Below are 23,002 nucleotides of genomic sequence, written 5' to 3' on the forward strand. Positions count from 1 at the left end.
AAAAGTCTATTGGTTAAGAAGGTAATTAAATAAAGAAAAGTGCAATGTACAAGGTTATATTTAATTTTAGACAGAAGTAATTGCCAATGCCAAACATGAAATTAGACACACAACTCAAGTGCTAAAAAACTTAATTTATATAATAATAATAATAAACATCGAGGAAGAAAAAATGTGAATTAAATTAAATTAAATTAGAAAAAAATAATAATAAACACCTAAAAAATATAAAGGTAACCTAAACTACCATCATAAATTGTCACTTCAAGTTTGTACAGTTTAGGTGATGTGTATGTTCCAGCGAGCGCCACCACCCTCTACCCAAGACAGCTGACCCCAGCTATTCAAATCGCCAGCAATTTGGCACCACTACCTGAACAACCCATTCCCTTCCCGTATCCCCGATTGCATCCGAGGTATTTACGTCTGTAACGGCGATGGATTTGGATAATAGAGAAAAAGAATAAATGAATAAATAGCTCATGGACATGATGGTCACCTGCAAAATAACACAGTGAGATTAAAAAAACAGCTGCATCTATATAATGGCAATGACATGGGACCATGGAAATTATGGCATCTTTTTACATTTCTCTGGTCAGGTCTCATGGTATTGTACTTTTTATCTTTTATTTTAGATTTATTTGAGTATATTTACTAATACCATTTTATTATATGATCTATTATCTAGTTAAAAATTACAGAAAAGTATGGATACACACATGCAGAATTCTGAATTCCAGCTCTCCTACAACTACCCCTATAAACCATATCCTGTCCGTGAATTTGACATCAATTCACAGTCAGGATGCATTCCCCCTGTACTTTGGGCCTAGAAAATTCTGATGATTGGTACTTCTTTTTAAGGACTTTATTATTTCTAAGTGCATAGAATTTATGAATTCTTTTATTCAATATCACTAAAACTAGAATTTCTTAATATACTTGGGCAAGAAGAAGATGAAAATCTAGACCATAATTTGACAATAAACCCACTAATTATTTATTAATCTAACACATTTGGGCATCATTACAAGTATATCATGAGAACATGTATTGTTTATGCTGAAAGAAAAAAACAGGTAAGAGATTGGAATTATTTTGATAACATACAATAATCATGATAGAGAGACGTAGGATGTAATCACCCTGCCACCTGAATTTGTGAATCCCATAAACCATGTATGTCTGTGTAGGTCAATCATGAAAGAATAAACAACAAAAAACAATCCTACAAAATGGTCTCTTTGCAATAGGTTAGTTTCATCAAATACAGCTTAGATGTTGTATTACTGCAATTAACAACATTTTTATGGTTATTTGTTTTCTATATTTTGGTTGATGAGTTCAATCCAAAAATCAAGAAACTCAAAAGAGAAAAATGAAGAAACTTATTGTCAAGGGAAAATCAAATAGAAAAGGACTTCTTTTGTTTCCTTGTCGATGTAAAGCAAATCACAAATAAAAACAACTAAAACTCACCTCTAACAACACAGAGAGAAACTCCTACAATAAGAAATCCATACTGTAGCTAAGAACACGGTGACAATAGGACAGGCGGAGAACCGCTGCAATAGCAGCCTTGACACAAATACACTACCCATAGTTACTACACATAAAAGCAACCTTGAAAGCAAATAGATAACTCCACTCTTAAACCCTGCTTCCAAGAACCAATAATCAATCCAACACAAAAAATAACAACTAATTGGCAATAAAAGAGAAAATGCACTATAAAAATGCAAAAAAAAAAAAAAAAAAAAAAAGAGAGAGAGAGAGAGAGAGAATACTGCAACAGGTACAAACAACCTACTATTACAAAAGTAGGTTCTACTCAAAAGTTTGCCATTTTGGTAGGTTTTACTCAAAGGTTTCAGTCTTTTTTTGAAAGCTCTTTGCCTTCCCAACCTCATTACTGTTAAAAATGACCTGCTTATCTCCTTTTTTTCAGATTTCTAATTGCTCCCTTCAATCTCTCTACCGAAGAACATTACTTAGGAAAGAGCTTTTCATTTGATTTTTTCCAATCTCCTGCCAACCATTGGAGCAGCTTGTACTTGTTGGATTTGCTCGCAGTTCATCTCTCTTCAAATTTTCTTACAAAAAAAAAAGGTATGTTCTGTTTTTTTTGGTTCGTTTTTAAATGCATTATTCTTAAAACGTATGGCATTCGTTTAAACCATTGGAATGGTATCTATTTCTCTTTAAATCACTCTGACCACTTTTCGTCATGTTCACAACTGATGTGTTTACTGTTTCAAGCGAATACAGTAGACAAAAATGCGGGTGAAGACGACGATCTCAACAACCATTTAACTTAAGTGACATGACCTAAGTTAAATGGACCTGGTGCTTATAAGTGGAAAACCGACCCATATCCAGCCCGTTTTAATTGTTGTTTACTTTTCATTAGATAATTAAATAGATAAATATTAATTACAAGTACTTATTAATGGCATTAATTTATTAATAGCCTTTATTAAAAAAATGAAATTTCCCAAGAAATGTAGGTCCAAGCCTCCGCCGTCTCCACTATAACAGAAATGAAGCTAGGTACCGGAACCGGAATTGTGGATGTTAAGAGCAGAGCTTTCCTCTCTCCATCCCTCCATCATTTATCTGTTCACCAACCCGGACCGGATGGAAACAAATAACTAACACCCGAAGCAACATAACTAGTTGAAGAAGAAGAAGCATGGACTGAATGAGTTTTGTTTGCAAGATGAGAAGACACAACGCTAGAACTTTTAAGTTCTATCCCAAACTTCATTCTCTACAGCACCACTCTACGTTGAAAAATGACCCTAGAAACCCGACTATTTCAACTAACTTAAGCTAATAACCCAAAGAGAGGTGAGTAAGGGAGTACATTAACAATAGTACATTAAATAGAATGAAATTAAAGAATTATGTTAAATTTAGAAGGGGATTTGGGACTTTACTAATTTATTAGAGGATAATGATTACAAATTACATTTAGGGAGGGATTTGGAGGGAAGATAGAATCTGATAAATTTTTTGATAACAAGACGTTAGCGAAGATGAAGAAGATATTGGCATGGGTGTCGTACGTAGTCTGTTTGGGGATTGAAGAAACATGACGCATCGATCGTTTTCTCGCCAGCGCCATTAACTTACCTCTCTCTTTCTGGTTCTCTTTGTTTCGTTCTTAACTCTCAATTAAATGAAGACAGAAAGAAAAGAGACGAAGAAACAAAACCGTTTCAAGTTCTTTTGATGTATTGGTTCTTACTTTCTTTCTTTCTTTCTTAATTAATGTTAGTTGGTGTTTGGTCATTTTTATTTTCTATTTTCAAATGGCCATGGTTCGAACCAAATGGTTTAACTATTGACCCAGAAAAAGTGGTCCCGGTTCTGGATTGATTTTTAAAATAATAATAATAATAATAATAATAATAATAATAATAATGATGATGATGATGATGATGATGATGATATCTTTGGAGCATTAATAATTTATTGCTAGCCATATCTATTACAATAATAATTAAGAATTAGTGTCATATATTGTTATTAATATTTCATTTTTTTATTGTAATTTGCTTTTGTTTTTTGTGTTTTAATGATTAATTATTGAAAATAACAAAAAATTAGTGACGACCCACGGGCATAGATTGGGGTCCCCGTAGGGTGGGGAGTGCTCTCCCCATCCCCGCCAACGGGGATGAAAATTTCCCCATCCCTGTCCCCACAGGGGGAAATCATCCCAACCCCATTTAGGACGAATTCTCACGGGGATCGGGGAAATGGAGAAATTTGTCATTCCTAAATTGATATACATATTTGCATATTATCAATATATATATTATAATTGGAAATTTAGACACAAAGCTCTATACCTCGAAACCTAAGCCCAACACAAGATGTTAGATTAAGCTCAGGGGTTGAGGTGGACCGGGTTTAGGCTGGGCCCATCAAAACTGCACCCCTAATCTTTTTGCCACAATTTTTTTAAGAAAGACTGTGCATCGCACATATCCCCATTACCCACTAGTTTTATTTATTTACTTTTGGCAATGGGTGCATATAGGATCAAATCATTAGCACATCAAATTAAGATATATCATGATCCATACATTATCCCAATTATATGGGGTTGGTTAGATGAATCATATTTCACCAATGAGTTGAATTCAAAGCTATATCCAATGTTAAATTATTAATGCCAAAATCATTTCTTACTACTTTTATCTATGCTCTTTTTGGTTGACCTCAGCTCTTCTAGCCCCTTAAATGTGTAACAAACAAATCACTTATTCTAATTGATGTAGTTGGTGGCCTTCTATGCATGTGCCGAAAACCATCTTAGTTTATTCTCTCTCATTTTATCATTTATTGGAACTATTCCTAAGTTCGTATGGATAATTTTATTCCTAATCCTATATCTTAAAACAAAATTAAGTCAGTTATAGCTAAATAGATATTTGATTCTAACATAAACTTCGATTCAATTTTGAATTGAATTATCTCCCATCTATATGCACCCTGTGTTCCTACTTCCTACTGATAAGAAAGTTTATTTGGGCCTATGACTTTAACATTCACATATATGCGTTCAACTATGATATGGAAAAGATATGATATGTATGTATGTATGTTCATATATACTTAAAAATTATATTATATTTATTATTGAAGTTGGTCTTAATGTTGTATTTTCACTAAAATTCTATATGTTAACGTTTTATTCAAGTAATTTTCAATTCATTTTATTCATAAATTATAATAGCAAAGTCATTTTAGCTCATTTTATTAATAATATAATATTTTGGTAAATTTTAGTCTAATTTATTTATATTATTCAATATCCAATTATAATTGAGTTCCATTCAAATCTGCTAGATATCTGATAGATATGATCCGATTTGGATTTGAACATAAACAAAGTAAATTTGGATATACCTATATCTGATTTGATTGGATCCATTTGATCCCTACCTCAAGGTTAAAAAAATGAATATCATAATATCAATGAAACAGAGAGTGTAATAACAAAGAAATTTATAATGTGGTTATATTTTGTTCACACGAGCAATAAAGAAAAACTAAGGGTCCGTTTGGTTTGCAGCTGGAATTGGAATCAAAATCCTTTAAAATTAGAATTGGAATGGTCCATTCCCATTGTTTGGCTCAGACAGGAATAAGAATAAAAATAGGAATCAACATGAATGGGATTTCATTCCCAAGAAAGAGAGAGGAAATGTTCATTCCCTCAAATTGGGAAATACCATTCAGCAAGAATGAAAATAAGATTCCGATTTCTCCCAATCAAACAGTTAAAATCAAAAGAGCCTATTCTGATTCCAATTCTAGACCCCTATTCTCACAAATCAAGCAGGACCTAAAACATATAACCAAATAGTTGATAGGACAACAGAAAAAGAAGGCAATATACTTATTTTCGTGGATAAGGTTTCGGTATTTGAGGTCCTACTTCGTTTATCACAAATAGTATAATTTGATAGTGTGGGGTACCCGTACCCAAACCCATTTGAGACAGTAAAAAATTTAGCCTAGAAATCTATGTATGCAATTGTGCAAAAATATCCTGGGATTCTCAACCTTCCCTAACCTACCTTCTATTGATTGAGAGAGGTATCAAATTAGGGGGCAAAAATGGATTAGCATTTGTAATTATCAAAACAACTCAGGCTGGGGTTTTGGTCCAGTCAGATTCAAGTTTCTGCACTCCAGCCCAGTCCATGAACTGGTCTATTAATCTATTAGCGAGGGAAGATGATTGATAAACATGTCTATTAATTTATTAGTGAGGGAAGATGATTATTGGCTCTAATCATTTGTTTTTTATCCTAGTAATGTTGATCATCATAAACATTGTAATTATCATCCATGCATGGCGAAGTTTTATTTGGTTGATTATAGCTTGGAACCCACCAATAGGGGTGCAAAATGGATTGGGCTACAATCATGCAAAGTCCGATCCTTTTTTTTTTTTTTTCGGATTTGGATATCCTCAATTTGGTTTTTTATATTATTTATTTATTTTTGACTTCTATATATATTGAAATATCCGACATCCTTGTCATATTCAAATTCGAATCAATATTTGTGAAATCCGATTAGATCTATACTTTATCGAATTGGATTTAGATAATACCCTAATTCAAATTTAATCTGATCTATTTGCATCCCTACCCACCAACTTTTGTTGTTTGGATATTTCCCAAATGGATCGGATACTCGGATGTTAGTATTGGACGGATTTAGATAATACAAAATACATGATTTTGCATTCTACATATTCCAAACTTTGCCATAAATTCAAAATCCAAACATAACATGTGGCACACGTCAATGAGTTTCAAAGGCTCCGATAGTCTGACTCTCTTCTATAAAAATAGAATAGAAGTGGGTAAATTGTTAAAACATCACATGAAATTTCTTGTAATTGCTTAAAGTTCTCTTGAAGTTTGGTAATTGAAATCAACTCTTCTTAACTTGGTGACATAGTTGTAAGTAAGCTTCCCTTGATAGAATCTTCATCTTCTAAAAAGAAGCATGAAAATGTTCAAAACACCTATATAATTACTTATTTATTTTCTACATTTTTCTACATTTTTATACATTTTATGCCTGCTTTTAAAAGATCCTATCAGACGGGATCTACTTACAACTGGTGGGAGGTTTCAGCAATTTACCAACAGAAGTTGTTGACCAATATGATCCCAATCCTCTCTCTCCTTCCCGATATAATAAATATCTTGTCTCTGTGTGGATGGATATTCGGATATTCCGCTATTCCCGATTCTGAATTTCTGAATGTATACAATATGAGGCAATCAAGGGTACAGCTGCCAATTTGCCAAATAAAACGTTGACTCCGTCATAAAATACTGGGAACAAGCGTTTCTGTGAAAAGAGATTATTTTATACGACGAAGATCCACCATCTTCCAATATAATCCTCAGTCCTGGCCCACCAGATTAAAGATCAACGCCGAATCTCATTGAATCCGCCAGTTTGCGCGGAAAAGTAGTCTAATGGTCGGTTGACTAGGTATTTTTGGCGGTTAACGTCCACTGAGAGCTGACGCTTTGACAATGAACAATAATTAATTTAAACGAACTTTCTTTGGAATTTCGCGATAGTGTGTGCACAGCGGGAGGAGGACAGCCGCGGTAAAGGAGAACGTGTCTGGTTCCCTAGAGCTTGCACCTGTTCTCCTTAACCCACTCATCCTGGTTCACTTTGGCTTTCGTAAATCTATTCTCCTTCACCCCCCCTTTTTTTTCTTCCATCGAAATCGTTGATTATTCCTCTCGTATTTCAAATGGGTATCGGTGAAAATCGTCTTGCATCCATGGGAACAAGCTTTTCATTGAAGGGTTTCCGATCATTCCGGCGGATTTGATCATTCTTTGCTTCTGTTGATGTGTTTGGTTATCTTCGAAGAACAGGTTCGGTATGCCGGGATATCAAACTTTCTTCTGAGCACTTTCATGTTATTGCATCTGCCTTTTCTACAAAAAGCTTTCTCCTTCTGTCTACCGAGAGACCGATGGGATAAAGAGTTCGCTAAGTTGCAGGCTGGTTAAGTCAACTGGGTTTCTTCCAATACATACGTTTATCGGCGTATAAGTTGATTGGGTTGCGTTCCTGTGCGTATTCTTCTGCCATTTGAGATGGGTTCCTCTCAAGGGTCCGCTTTGTCGACCAATGTAGCGGAGTTTGTTGAAAAGCCGTCTGCCCGTGGGGAGGTTTTGTTTGTTGATTGCTTGCCTACTTATGTCAAGGAGTTAATTGCCGGAGGCGCTGCCGGAGCATTTGCCAAGACTGCAATTGCGCCCTTGGAGCGGGTCAAGATACTCATGCAGGTGAACGTGATTTCGATATACTTCTTCCCATTTTCCCAGTTTGTTTTGAAGAATTTTCGTTTATGTTGGTCACTTTTGAATGAATAATTAGACTGATTTGTATTATTCCGAGAACCTAAATGTGATTATTACTACTTTTTTTCAGCTTGGCATTCTTATCTTGTATATAACCAACCTTTTTCTTCTTACAAGTCAGCCTTGTTGAAAAACATGCTGCAAGAAATTTGAATTGCTCTGTAGAATACGATGATGTTAACAAGGACTTCTTTTAGAAAACTCAACTCTCAAATATTCAATCCGTAGGCTTAGTTTGTTGAAATGTCAAATGTTGCCGATTGACAGGATTTTCTAATTATATTAAGGGGTCCTTTGATTCCATTATAATGAGGATTTTTTATATGATGAAACTGTCATTTGTTTGTGCTGTCAGATTTCTCAGTTGCTTACTCTGCCTTTCTTCAGTTTATTTTGCTAGATTCTCGTATTTGTTTTTTTTTCCTTCTAATTACATGCAATTCTTATGCCTGGGAAATGACAGACAAGGACGGAAGGGTTTCATTCTCAAGGAGTCTTTCAGTCCCTAAAGAGGTTGCTGAAGCATGAAGGCATTTTAGGATTGTATAAGTAAGTTTGAAATTTAGGGAGTTCAAGTAATTTTGTTCCAGTTTTATCAATTTATCACTCTAGTTATTTAGGTATGGCTGTTATATCTTTTCAGAGGAAATGGTGCTAGTGTTCTTCGTATTGTTCCGTATGCAGCATTACATTTCATGACATATGAGCAGTACCGATGTTGGATTATAAACAATTACCCTTCCCTGGGAACAGGTCCTTCCATTGACCTTTTAGCTGGTTCAGCAGCTGGAGGAACAGCAGTTCTGTGCACTTACCCCTTAGATTTAGCTCGAACAAAACTTGCTTATCAGGTAATTCATACAAATAACTTTGTATTCCAGCCAAGCTAGAGTTTATTCCACTGTACTGAGTATTTTGATGTTTTGCTATTTCTGTTAATGACTTTTCTTTCCTTTAGGTGCATTTATTTTTTAACAATTATGTGCCCTGAGTTTGATAAAATTGAATTTATGTATCTCATATTATTATCAATGGTTGTCACCACAAGTTCATGAGGATGCAAGTAATCATGCATGTGCATTGGCTTAAACATCATTTCCAATATTTGTCATGGTGTTCTTTGGAACCATATCCTTGCTCTTTGTTTCCTCTTTAAAACTTATCATTGTTTATGGTCTTTGGATAGTTTACCTGAGTGCATTCCTGTAATTAATTACCAGACCTTCTCTCCCTGCCACCTTACTTTTCTTTTTTGTTTTTCTGTACTAGATGTGAATCATGCACTATATAGGTGTTGCAAACTTTATATTAGGCCTTTGGCCATTCTGCTTTTGTTTTGCGGGCCACCAAAAAAAGTTAAAAGATAAATGCTTAATATGTATGGAAACATAAGAATTTATCATTATCCCAATTCTAGTTCATATTTTATATTTAATGACAGTGTTACTCCGATAGGTTCTTCAGTTCCTTCTTAAACCTCAAAAAAACTTTTAAGAGATTCATTTTTGAGCTTCAAAGCGAATAGATCTTCCATCTTCCTTGTTAGTCTTGCCACTAAATGTTAACTTTTGACCTACATAAAAATTTCATCCCCATCTTCCTGAGGGAAAACCGGGGAATGATGCTGCTCTTCTAACACGTGGTTTTACACAAACTGTTTCACAAGTAGACTTTTACCTCATCATGCCTTTTAACCACTCACTCTTAAAGCAGGCTGTGGTAAGAACTTAGAAGGTGATAAATCTTGTAATCCCAGGCAGTGCCAAACTCTGTTTCTCCACCTCACCATGCCTTTTAGCCACTCACTTGTGCTCATGTTAATCCTAGATTTATCTGAACATCTAATTCTTAATAAATGCAAGGTGATAAGTATGAAATATCTGCATTTAATTAAAAAATTAAGTTGACATAGGAAATGGAATTTAACTTGGAAAATATGAAGCATGATAGTCCAGTACTTAATTTATTTTTCCAAAACTAGTGCAACTGAATTGGAATTTTCTTATTCATTGAAATTTTATAAGATAAATTCTATATTGTTATATTTTATAAAATTATTTCATATTTCTATATTTGAGGAAGTTTAATTGAAACTGAATCAGTTACTATAATTTAATAGAATATAATAGAAAAAGTATTTTTCCTATGTAGACTGATCAAACAGAAGGTATTGTTAGAAATTTCAGATGTATTAAAACAAAGGCAACAATCAGAGAGAAAGTAAACTGGAAAAGTAAGCATAACGATTCATTTAAGGCAGAGGGTGGTTAATTCCTGATTTTTTTAGTTGTGTGAAGCATGAGATATTTGTCGGTGGTAAGAAATTGTTTTTTATTGGAAATGATAACTTTATTAATGAATTTTCAAAATACAACTGACAACCCCTAGTAGACAGAGTTGAACCACAAACATTGAATTACAACACTGCCCAAAACATATTCCCCCTAACAGTCCCTTGTTTTGCTAATATATCCACTAGTCCATTATCTGATCTTCTTATCCATTTAAAGCAAGCACCAATCTCCCTTGCTAGGCTGATAATTTCCCTTAACAATTGTCTACGTGTCCATGCTCCCAAACTACCTGATTGCAGTCATCCAATTTCCAACTTTGAATCCCCTTCTATTTTGATTTGTTGTAGTCCCAATTGCTTTGCATATCTTACACCTTATAGTAATGCCATGATTTCTGCTCTCAAAAAGTCACCCACTCCTATTGGGCCCAAGAACAATGCTAAATTCCTGCCTTCTCCATCTCTGAAAACACCCCCTATAACTGAGGGTCCCGGCTTGCCTATTGAACTACCATCAAAGTTCATCTTCACCCTGTTTTGTATTGGCAGGGACCAAAGCTTGATCACTTATTTGTGATCAATCTACAATTATTTATTGTTGGATTACATCAATCTACAATTAATTATTGTTGGGTTCCTTTCTGTATATCTCAAGTGGCTTAAATCTTACATGTTTGATCACTTAATTGTGAGGCTGCCCTCTGATAGTTTGTTAACCTATTGCTTTGCCTTTTTGTCTTTATTATAGTAAAATGTGTATACATCTCTAAAAAGCATTGAGAATAAGACCCCAAGTACCTCGGTCATGATTCAATTTGTGTGGTCTGATAGTGTATGAACCTATTGTTTTCCTTTTTGTCTTTAATATAGTAAAGGTGCATACATCTCACAAAAGCATTGAGAACAAAAAACCCCAAGTACCTCAGTCACGATTCAATTTGCATGGAAAGATGGAAATAACTAATGATCTGGAGACCTTAACATCCAACCACAACCCTTGTGTATTTCTAGCTTTCCTATACTTGCAAAAAATTATGGGTATGCCCTCTTCTCTCCCATGAGAACAAAACCCTCTTCTAAAAAGCATTGAGAATAAAACCCCAAGTACCTCGGTTGGTCATGATTCAATTTGTGCGGTCTGATAGTGTATGAACCTATTGTTTTCTTTTTTTCTTTATTATAGTAAAAGGTGAATGCATCTCTCAAAATGAGCAGTATCTGTAGCCTTTTCTTTCACACATATTAGGACTGGAAATTATTATTTTTTTCTTAAGCCGTGTTTATTTCAATGTAGGAGAGGCTGAAAATGGCAGACATATCTTGGAATTAAAATTTTTTGCTCCTTTTAGATTGTAACAAAGAAAGCCTTAATGAATCATCAACATGATCAATTCCAAAATCATCTTGTGATTGGCTTAACTTTTTGGATACATTTGCCTGAAGGGTTCAGATAAGCATTTGTGCATTGTTTTTCTATGCAACCATATTTGCACATCACGAAACACAACTCCATACATCATTTCCATGTTTGTTGTGGCATAAAAAATGGAGAATGGTACCACAAATCCAAACATTAATCAACTAGGTGTTTGTGAGCATGATAAGTTGCTTGTGAATGTGCTACAAATTAATGTATGTTTCACATGGTTTTCTCTACATCTACTTAATTCTCAAGAATATGTGGCACCTATTGGTGAATCTTCTTAGTCCGTTGTTAATTTATTGTTGATATAGATGCTTGAGAATTGATTTTTTTTTCATTTCTCTAATTTGAGTTCATTGCAAGATTTTATAGGTGATGGACACCAAGGCAAGTTTCAGGAATGGTATCCATAGTTATCATGCCCAGCCGGTATACAATGGGATAAAAGATGTTTTTAGAAGTGTTTACATGGAGGGTGGCATCCTTGCTTTGTATCGAGGTGTAGGTAAGCACTTGCCATTATATCTCCATGTCCTAGGTTATCTTCCAAATTGACCATATTCTTTGTATTTATTATCTACTTTTTAATGGAAACTACTGAAGTTGGAAAACTTTTGAGTTTGTGGCAACCATTATTTTGAATGTACTAATCATTGTGGTAAGTAGTGTTGCCAAATATTCAAGAGGAGAACAAGAACTGCTCCCTGTGCTTTTTTCTTATGGCCTTTGCTCTCCATCTCAAAAGCATGTTAGCATTGCTTGCTAGTAATACCATTAACATTCTTGGGGATATTACATAATCATCTATTAATTTGGATGACTATTTTTTTATATGCTTTCTAGCAGTAACACTTAACAAGCCTACTTTGATCAGGTCCAACACTCATTGGAATTCTTCCATATGCTGGTCTTAAGTTCTATGTATACGAGGAACTTAAGAGGCATGTTCCTGAAGAACACCAAAAATCCATCATAATGCGCCTATCCTGTGGAGCTCTAGCAGGGCTATTTGGACAGACCTTCACATACCCACTGGATGTGGTGAGGAGACAGATGCAGGTATTGCCCCTTTTCTGTTATTTCTTATATATTCAATTAATAGTGTGTTTTTTTATTTCATTTATCAGTTATGATAAAATTTCAATGTTCTAGTAAGATGTCAAAATGATACTGGATTGGTTTGTTTATTCCTTGGTCCAGTACCAATGAATTGAGGGGAAGCAAAGGTATTAACTGGATAGGAAAGGATGGTCCCAACAATACTGTGGCAGATATGTTGTGTGATCTGGAGGTTAGAACCAATACTTGGTAAATCTATTTGTTGCACAGTGGTCAATCAAGTTGGACTTTTATTTGAATTGACAGCCCAACAGCCTCAATATGCTGCCATGCAGTTGGGAAACTTTCCATCCAGCAGTTACCTTGGGGATAACCTTCACCGTATTCAGCTTGAACCTTTGACTGGTAATCTTTTCTGAGTTCTTAGAACTATGACGTTTCAGATTCAGAGTCTTCAACCATCAAACCAAGGAGGTGATCCTAGGTACAGGGGCACATTTCAAGGGCTTACCACCATCATCCGCAATCAAGGATGGAGACAATTGTTTGCTGGCCTAAGCATCAACTATTTAAAGGTAATTACAGAATATACTCCCTTTCTGTAGTCTGTTTTGCATGACCAGTTTGTTGACAAATCTGTTATAGGATCTTTGTTACACAATCCTCCCGTTCTCAAAATGGATACACTACTCCACATGTACTAGATTTCATCAGCTTTCTTAATGCAACTTGGATGTTTTCTTTGGAGTCTTGCTGATAGAAAATTGATCTCAGTATGACTATAGTGCCTGACATGAAAATCTAGAGTTGCTTATAAGAACAACATCAGGAGATATGCCAGAGTTCAATCTTAACCGTTCAGTCCCACAAAGGTCTCCCCAGGTCAATTTTTATCTGACTGTCTTCTTGACTGACGCAGCGTGGAAGCAATGAAAACCGGAGCTGGCTATGCAAGCACCGGGCGTCCGCTAGCACCTAGCGAAAAACACCAATCTCTCTAGGAGAGAGAAAAATGTAGCGAAAATAGGAAGAAGAGAACTTGAATAAATTCTGAAATCTGAAGTATGAAATTGATTCTTAACTTTGGGAAAATAGCAGTATTTATAATACATTTGGAAATTGTAAAAGAACTAGGAAAAGAAATTAGATTTGATCTAAACATCTCAAACTTGTAGATAGGATCAAACTCTTCTTGACTAGATCTCCCCCGTCCGATCTCCCTTGATCTTATCCATGCATGAATCTTGGATTATCTAGAATTCTTGAATTCTTGATGAGTCTTGGATTCTTTGAATTCTTGAATTCTTGATGGATCTTGAATTCTTGTCCTTATCCTAGGAGCTGCCGCCCCTAGGGATGAGATGGGCCTTGTGATGGGCCTCCATCATTCTCCCCCACTTGGAGAGAACTCGACCCTGAGTCGTAACTAGGGTAGGCGAGTGTTATTTCCGGCAGGTACTGATGAAGGTCAGCAACGTTGAAGGTCCTGGACATACCCATATGATTTGGTAAATCTACTACATAGGCATTGTCATTAATCTTCTTCACGATCTTATATGGACCATACTTCCGAGGCTTCAACTTGTTGTAAGTACCTACGGGAATCATTTCCTTCCTTAAGAAGACCATAACCTCATCACCTACATCAAACACTTGAGGTCGGCGGTGCTTGTCTGCGGCCATCTTGTACTTGGCGTTGGATTGCTCTAGCTTCTGCTTCACGGCTTCTTGGACGGACTGGATTTGTTCTGCCATCTGTTCTGCTGAGATATTTGCGCTGGGTACTCTGGGTAGCTTCACTAAGTCCAGTGCATGGTTAGGGACCTTCATGTATACGATGGAGAATGGGGATCTGCCTGTAGAACTGTGCATTGCATTGTTATAGGCGAACTCAGCCTGGGCAATGGCGAAGTCCCACTGTTTTGGCCTTTCCCGGCATATGCTGCGGATTAAATTCCCTAAGGTCCGGTTTACCACTTCTGTTTGTCCATCTGTCTGCGGATGGGCTGTACTGCTGAAATTAAGTGATGAATCAAACATCCTCCACATGGTTATCCAAAAGTGACTGAGGAACCGTGTGTCACGATCTGAAGTGATGGTCTTGGGTACCCGTAAGCAAACAATCTCCCTGAAAAATAATTTGGCTGTTGCGGATGCATCTGTTGTTTTCTTGCATGGGAGGAAATGGGCCATTTTTTAGAACCTATCAACTACCACGAAGACGGAGTCCATGTTCCTTTCGGTCTTTGGTAAGCCTAGCACAAAATCTATGGACAAGTCTTCCCATATAGCAGTAGGAACGGGTAGGGGCATGTAGAGACCTGTGTTCTGGGTTTGTCCCTTAGTTGTCTGACAAACATAGCACCTGCTTACGATGGTAGACACGTCCCTTCTCAATTTCGGCCAGTAATATCGCCCCTGAACAGCTTCTATTGTTTTGTCCCTTCCCAAGTGTCCTGCTAGTCCACCCCCATGCAAATCCCTGATGATCTTTTCGCGGAGGGAGGTGCAAGGGATACACAGTTGTTCCCCTTTCATAAGGAACCCGTCATAAATAAAGAAGTCTTCCGCTGGCTGCTTATTCACACATTTCTCCCATACCTGTTGGAAGTCTTCATCTCGGGCATATAAGTCTTTTAGGCACTCAAAACCCACAATCTCAACGCTGAGGGTCTTGATGAGAGCTACACGCCTACTAAGTGCATCAGCCACTTTATTTTGCTGTCCTGTCTTATACACAATTTTATATGGGAACTTGTCTAGGAAAGCAGACCATCTGGCATGTAAATCACTTCTTAATTGCTTTTGTCCACTAAGATATTTTAGGGCCTGGTGGTCAGTATAGAGAACAAATTCTTTTGCAATTAGATAGTGTTCCCATGTTTTCAAGGCTCTTATCACAGCATAAAACTCCTTGTCATAAGTAGACCACTTTCTCCTGGCTTCACATAATTTTTCACTAAAGAAGGCAATGGGTCTTTTCTCTTGAGACAATACAGCCCCTATGCCAACTCCACTGGCGTCACATTCAACTTCGAATAATTTATGGAAATCAGGTAAGGCAAGAACAGGAGTAGTACATAACTTTTCTTTTATGAGAGCAAAACTTTGCTCTTGTTCTTCTCCCCATTGAAATTTCCCCTTTTTCAAGCATTCAGTAATGGGAGCCATGATACTACTAAAATTCTTAATAAAACGCCTATAGAAAGTTGCCAACCCATGAAATCGCTTGACATCTGTGACAGTGGATGGGGTCGGCCACTCCCTAATGGCTTTCACCTTTTCCTCGTCTACTTTCACACCATCCTTGCTTATAATAAATCCCAGGAATAATAAATTATCATTCATAAAGATGCATTTCTTCAAATTAGCATATAATTTATTTTCCCTCAATGTTTTCAAGACCTCCCTAATATGTCCCACATGCTCAGTGATAGATTTGCTGTATATCAAAATATCATCAAAATAGACTACCACAAATTTACCAATGAAGGGGCGCAATACCTGGTTCATCAGTCTCATGAAAGTGCTGGGTGCGTTGGTTAGTCCAAAGGGCATGACCAACCATTCGAACAAGCCATCCCTAGTCTTGAAGGTTGTCTTCCATTCATCTCTGGGACGGATCCTGATTTGATGATATCCACTCTTGAGATATATTTTTGAGAAAACTACAGCTCCGCTTAGTTGGTCCGGTATGTCGTCCAGCCTATGAATGGGAAATTTGTACCCAATGGTGATCTTGTTAATGGCCCTGCTGTCGACACACATTCTCCAACTGCCATCCTTCTTAGGTGTTAATAAGGCAGGTACTGCACAAGGACTCATGCTGATTTGAATGTGTCCCTTTTTCAATAATTCTTCTACATTTTCTCGTAAAATTTCATTCTCCTTAGGACTCATCCTGTAATGTGGGAGGTTAGGTAGACTAGCACCTGGAACAAAATCAATACGGTGCTGTATATCTCTCATGGGAGGGAGTTCATTTGGTAACTCCTCTGGAACTACATCATTAAATTCATTCAGTAGTCCCTGTATCTCAGCTGGAATTGTATTTTCATCATCAACATCTTCTCCTTTTACTACTAACAAATGTATCTCATGAGTATCCTTACATTCTTTAACAAATTCCGCATGATGATGGGTGATGGTAAGGAAATTTTTCTCAAGTGCCTTTGGAGTATTTGTAATATTTTTTTCTGCTATGGGTAACAAAGTATAACGTGTACCTTCTTTTTCAAGTTGGTAGGTATTCTTCCTACCCATGTGCCTTGCATCTGTATCAAATTGCCAAGGCCTCCCTAACAAAATATGGCAAGCATTCATATCTACAATATCACAATATGCTTCATCATGGTACTTACCAATTGAAAAAGGTACCTTGCAGCGTTCTTCCACTCGTACGCCGCCTCCTTCCTTGATCCACCCAATTGTGTATGGGTTGGGATGTTTTTTAGGAACCAGCTGTAATTGTTGGATGACATCCCTGCAAATAATATTTTCTTGACTACCACTGTCAATAATTAAATTAAATAATTTTTCCTTGATAATACATCTGGTACGAAATAATCTGTGCCGTTGAGAAGTATCCTTATTTTTCTGGGACAACATTAATTTTCTTACCACACAAGTATACTCCTCATGTTCATATGGACCCTCTTCATCCTCCCCATCAGGTCCACAATATACCTCTTCCTCAATATCTTCTTCCTCTTCCCTTTCTACCATATTAACTGCCTTCCTCCTGGGACAGTCATTGGATCTATGCCCAACCTCATTACATTTAAAACATTTAATAGGAGCAGGCCTTGCATAAGGGTTACTGGGTTTAGGAGGGTTGGAAGGATTACCTCGAGTATGTCCTCCTGTAGTAGTCTTACCGGCGTTACTTGTACTTGCCGGGTGAGAAGGTTGTGTTGCCGGAACTGACTTGTTCCTGTCGACAGTTGCCGGTCTGTTGTCGCTCCCGCTGTACCGGCGATAATTATCACTGCGTGCCTTGTCCTAGAACATTAATTCTGCTTTCAAGGCTAGGTTCCTTGCTTCCTGCACACTAAGAACCATCTGTACACCAATTTTATCTCTGATAGACGGTCTTAAACCGCTTAGATAACGGGCTGCCTGCTGGTTATCACTTTCAGATAATTGATTTCTTTCAGCTAATCTCAAAAATTCAGATGTATATTCATTAACACTACGAGAACCCTGCGCACACCTCTGATAAGATTCAAACATATATTGTTCATAGTCAGGAGGTAAAAATCTACCTCTGATTAATTGTTTCATGCGCCTCCAGGTTCGAACATGACCCCTTCCTTCTCTCATCTGGGTCTCTCTCATCCGTTCCCACCAAACAGATGCGCCTCCCTTTAATCGGAAAGCTACTAATTTTACCCTTCGTTCCTCTGGTATTTCCATGTAATCAAAGAACCTATCGACTTCTGTGATCCAATCCAGAAGTCCCTCTATACCAAGATCTCCACTAAAAGTAGGAATATCTACCTTGAGTTTAAATTCATCATTATTCCTACGGGGGTTGAAATTACCTTGATTGTGCCAATTTCTACTGTTTCTGTCGTTGCCGGGAAGAATTGGAGCACCACCAAATTCGAAATCATCATCACTGTCGTTGTCAAGAACTGGACGTCGGGACGCAGTAGCGACGGATGGTTTGTCGTGGTCGTCTCCTGCGATCTGCTATGGATTTTCCCGGATTCGTGGGACAACCTCCCGTAACAAGGTTTGCAATTGTTCAGTCACCTCTGCCAACTACTGTTCGATGTTACGTGTGGCTGTACGCTGCTCTTCGATTGCTCTCCAAACAGCTGGGAACCCTTGATCTCCGTCACGGGGTGGGTTGCGACTGCTACTGTCTGGGTTGGACATGACTGGGTGAATTCACTGCTCTGATACCACCCGACGCAGCGTGGAAGCAATGAAAACCGGAGCTGGCTATGCAAGCACCGGGCGTCCGCTAGCACCTAGCGAAAAACACCGATCTCTCTAGGAGAGAGAAAAATGTAGCGAAAATAGGAAGAAGAGAACTTGAATAAATTCTGAAATCTGAAGTATGAAATTGATTCTTAACTTTGGGAAAATAGCAGTATTTATAATACATTTGGAAATTGTAAAAGAACTAGGAAAAGAAATTAGATTTGATCTAAACATCTCAAACTTGTAGATAGGATCGAACTCTTCTTGACTAGATCTCCCCCGTCCGATCTCCCTTGATCTTATCCATGCATGAATCTTGGATTATCTAGAATTCTTGAATTCTTGATGAGTCTTGGATTCTTTGAATTCTTGAATTCTTGATGGATCTTGAATTTTTGACCTTATCCTAGGAGCTGCCGCCCCTAGGAATGAGATGGGCCTTGTGATGGGCCTCCATCATTGACTCTGTTCTTGGCCGGAAGAAGTTAGTAATTGAATTGTTACAAGTCCCTTTATTCCTTTTCTCTTAACACAAAGTATGCATTTTCTTTCACGTAGAAGGGCCAGAAAAAATGTTGTTGACATAGAAAAGGTAGAAAAATAACTGAAGCTTCAGACTGAGAATTCTTCCGCCTGTTTTACATTAAAACAGACGGACCAAAAGAGTATTGCAGATCCATTGTGTTCGGGTCTAAAATCTTGCATGGTCTGGATGTTAGCTTACACTGTAATAACACTAGAGATTATATTCATCAAATGAATTAATGACTTACTTGATATGATGCCAGCGACTGATGTTTAATTTAGAGAAATGCTAATAGTAAACAATATGAAGACTGCTAGTAAACAATGAGTTTATGCAACTCTTGATCTGTTCAACTTTTATCTCGGACTGTCTTTTCATGGGTTTGAGCATGTTTGTAGCCTCAAAATTTGAAAGAGTTGTATAAATTTCGTTGTTTGCCATCATTCCCAGGTATTTTATGTCAAAAGAAAAAAAACCTCAAGAATACATGGTTCAAAGTATCGTGTATCGTCAGAGGTGTGTTGGTACTTTCAGTGATACCCCCCTTATTTATTTATTTTTGGTTTTAAAAATAATTATATATATTATTTAGAAAAAAGATTCCCGAAAACACCTTATAAACAGGTGTATCGGGAACCAAAAGATACGATATGATACACCCGATATGGGGTGTATAGCATCGAAACTTTGATCCTTGCAAGAATATTCATACAGAAAGCTCTATGAAAATGCTGTGTGAATTACATTTTTTTCACGGCATCTCAGTGCCTGGTGTTTGTTCAATTGTTCTCTATGCCCTGATAGCTCGAGTAGCACCACTCAAGTTCGACACTCTCCAGTTTCCAGTCTTTATTCAATTTGGTGGCTTGTTAGCCAATATCTTGTTAAAACTTTGTGAAACAGGGGATGATTGACAAGGTTTGTATTACTTTGTGGCAGATTGTTCCATCCGTGGCAATTGGTTTCACCGCATACGACGTGATGAAGTCTTGGTTACGTGTTCCACCCCGGCAAAAGTCTAAATCAGTGTCAGCTGCATGAAGGCATAGCATTATATTAAAATATCTTACTACAAAAGGAAAACTATCTGCCGAAATCCAAATAAGGTGTGACACTATTGCCATGTGGGGACAAGGGGTTTTGCTTTGGACAGTTATAGAGTTCAAGATGGCTTGCTGGATGTGTTATCTGAATTGAATCATGCACTCTCTGCTTATCCAGCGACTGTACATTTCTTGTGTCCTCTTATTTTTGCATGGATGAAGAACAAAGACTAACTTGCACATTGTATATGGTTTCAATTTTGAAACGGGTAATAGCTCAATTCTTGTTTTGTAATATGCATTGCTTTTAAATGCCAGCGAACAGTTCTTTTTTTTTTTCTTTTCTTTGTTTTTTGGTTCTTTTGCTAGAAATAGTTTTTAGACTATCTGTCAGCTTCAGATCATCGATAACTTTTCTTTTTTTAATTCTTTTGTTAAAAGCTAACAGCAATATACTATTATATTTAATGGCAAATGTACGTTTCTTGCTTTTATCTTTTATCTTTTTTGCGGCAATTGTACGCTTCTGGAGCTCAGTCAGCATCATCAATCTATATCCCATGAAAGATGAAAAATTGGAATTTATGAAGAGTTGGTGCAGATTGCAGAATAGCATTAGATCATTGGATACAGATGCCCAACCCATTTGGTAAATATGACTCATCAAACACATGAAAAGCACTTCTCAATTTCTCATATTGCTCTAACATTGAAGCTAGAATGAAGGTGACTGGTGCTGCAGGGTGGGCTCTGGTGAACTAGTTAATTCAACTAGTTTTTCAGTCCAAAATTGATCACATTCAACATCTCTCCTATTTTATAATGGTTCCATTGGTGGGTGCAAAGCTCTGGACCCAACCTTCCTTGAAATTCTTGGATCCAGTTACATGCAGCACGTGGGTGCTCTCCCATTCATCTACAGAGCATTGTGTGCTAGGACCCGTGTAAGGAAAGAAGAAAGAGCAAGGGGGGAGGGGGGGTGGAAGATAATAACTTGGTGGAATGAATTATCTATGTGAACCAATTGATCAATCTAGTAGTAATTAATTAAGAGTAATATCATCTCTCCGGATAAAATGAAAGAGCTACAACGTTCTCAAGGAGATGATGATGTACAGAGATGGAGAGAGAAAAGCCACATGGGTGGGCGGCTCATTGTGTGTGAAGTGTATAAAACATTAAGGGTTGAAGAAAGAAGTCCCACATTTGCATTTCCAGCCCTCTGGCTCATAATTGGCATATTGAACACCGAGATGGTCGGTGGTCGTTGGTACTTGTATGGCTTGACATGGAGTGCATCGTCCACATTTGCGCTGACAGTTTGGTGGTCTGGAACCCAGAGTGCTCAGCGATTTAATAGCTTCTTCGTTCACTAATATTCCCTCTGTACTCTTGAAATTCTGTAAAATAGACAATCAAACATAGGTAATCAACAAACCCCATTTGAGAGAAAGACAGAGAATCGACTTTTCAGTGTTATTATTACCTGTTTTGGGACGAAGGTAGCATGTAAAGACATTGGACTTTGGCCTGTCATTGACGAAGCACGAAAATATTAGAAAAGAAAAGTAATAATATGATATCTGTTTTAACACCAGAAAAGAAAGAAACATAAAGGAGAACAATGTCTCAAGTGGAAAGTTGGGTAAAACCAAACAGATACAGATCACCGAATGGAGAATTTTAAGAAAGAGAAGAGATTTTCACCAAAGTGAATGAAAATGATAAGACGAAACAAATGCTCCCCTTAAGTTGGGAGGAAAGAAAGATCAGAGGCTCCAATAACCTGGATTACGAGCACCATCATATGCTGCAATGGGTCTGCTGGTTGCAGAAACCCAACTCACCATCTGCAGAGTTGTAACTAATACAAGAAACAATGCTATTCTCTTCCGTTCCACAGAAGCCCACATGATATGGTGATTATGAGACTCTGTATGTCGAGAGAAAGAACTCATACTTCAACAGGACAGATATGATTGTTGACTATGTATATACAATATGTAAGAAAGTGATAAGAAGAGCCTAGTATAAAACAAGAAGCTCCTGCCTCCTGGACCAGAAAGCAAGCTCGACATCACCTATTTGTTAACTCCTTTTCTAATACTCTTATATTGGATTTGTCTCAATCCCCTGCGCATAGGTCTATCCTATTCTCGCGTGATAGAAAGATCTTGCTTCGCAGACAAGTGATCCTTCTCTCTTATCAAACAGTTTCAAATCACTCAAATCCCCCTTTGACAACTCACTTGAAGACCATATGATTAATCCGTTTTCTCTGTCCCTGTCTTCTCTCTTTCTCAATTCAAACTCTCTGTTGTCTTTTCTTTGAATGCAAGCAAACACCACTTTCTGTCCACAGATGCATCTAAACTTGTACGGTTCGAGCCGGTCCTTCAGCTCGGGAAACAGCTTCCTTTTTTGGGTCTTAAACACCTAGCGAACCCCTACGATATTTCGAGAATTTAGGAAAAATCCTAGGCTGCATCGACTGCGGAGCCTTTTGTTCTGATAATTTCTATTCCTTTTCAAGGAAAGACATCCAGAGAAGCAATAACCCAATTACAAAATGCAGAGATAATGCAGCATATCCAATTACAAAAAGGGTCTTCTGCATTCATACTCAGACTAATTAATTTAGTCAGATATAGTGAGGATTGCCTTAATCAAATTGGTGACTTGATCAATCCACACCGTCTCTTTGTTTGAAGACGTCAGCCATAACTGATTAAACAGTGGGTCCGAAAATGGAGTGTTGTGATTATTGATTTTACGCTGCTAGTTGCATGGTTTGAA

At 37.2% G+C, this 23,002-nt stretch overlaps 2 protein-coding genes across 3 annotated transcripts; one reads left to right on the forward strand and one right to left on the reverse strand.

Annotated features, from left to right (window-relative positions):
* Positions 1-7,076: 7,076 nt before the first annotated feature.
* On the forward strand, positions 7,077-20,700 carry LOC148842298 (mitochondrial carrier protein CoAc1-like). 2 transcript variants are annotated; one of them, XM_088959327.1, is made up of 8 exons: positions 7,108-7,856; positions 8,395-8,480; positions 8,575-8,782; positions 12,020-12,152; positions 12,522-12,706; positions 13,150-13,281; positions 19,614-19,679; positions 20,103-20,700. In XM_088959327.1, the coding sequence occupies exons 1-8, from the start codon at positions 7,665-7,667 to the stop codon at positions 20,202-20,204; spliced, it is 1,104 nt and encodes a 367-aa protein (XP_088815453.1). In that variant the 5' UTR covers positions 7,108-7,664; the 3' UTR covers positions 20,205-20,700. The 2 variants fall into 2 exon arrangements, with proteins under 2 accessions (XP_088815454.1, XP_088815453.1); XM_088959328.1 differs by lacking the exon at positions 19,614-19,679 and having other exon boundaries at positions 7,077-7,856.
* A 500-nt stretch (positions 20,701-21,200) lies between these two features.
* Positions 21,201-22,789, reverse strand: LOC148842299 (EPIDERMAL PATTERNING FACTOR-like protein 6). Its single transcript, XM_088959330.1, has 3 exons — positions 21,993-22,789; positions 21,693-21,736; positions 21,201-21,606 (listed from the first exon to the last, which is right to left on the reverse strand). Exons 1-3 carry the CDS (start codon positions 22,162-22,164, stop codon positions 21,385-21,387), a joined length of 438 nt encoding a protein of 145 aa, XP_088815456.1. The 5' UTR covers positions 22,165-22,789; the 3' UTR covers positions 21,201-21,384.
* Between the last annotated feature and the right edge of the window lie 213 nt (positions 22,790-23,002).

This window comes from Nelumbo lutea, chromosome 8, assembly GCF_056320005.1.
Source record: "Nelumbo lutea isolate HS-2025 chromosome 8, American lotus-T2T, whole genome shotgun sequence".
Classification (NCBI taxonomy): domain Eukaryota; kingdom Viridiplantae; phylum Streptophyta; class Magnoliopsida; order Proteales; family Nelumbonaceae; genus Nelumbo; species Nelumbo lutea.

Coding starts and splice junctions, on each gene's coding strand:
- LOC148842298 (XM_088959327.1), top strand. CDS start 7,665: ATGGGTTCCTCTCAAGGGTCCGCTTTGTCGACCAATGTAGCGGAGTTT. Junction 8,783..12,019: donor GAACAAAACTTGCTTATCAG/GTAATTCATACA, acceptor AAGATTTTATAG/GTGATGGACACCAAGGCAAG. Junction 12,707..13,149: donor TGGTGAGGAGACAGATGCAG/GTATTGCCCCTT, acceptor ATGACGTTTCAG/ATTCAGAGTCTTCAACCATC.
- LOC148842299 (XM_088959330.1), bottom strand. CDS start 22,164: ATGAGTTCTTTCTCTCGACATACAGAGTCTCATAATCACCATATCATG. Junction 21,737..21,992: donor TGATGGTGCTCGTAATCCAG/GTTATTGGAGCC, acceptor CGTCAATGACAG/GCCAAAGTCCAATGTCTTTA. Junction 21,607..21,692: donor CTACCTTCGTCCCAAAACAG/GTAATAATAACA, acceptor TCTATTTTACAG/AATTTCAAGAGTACAGAGGG.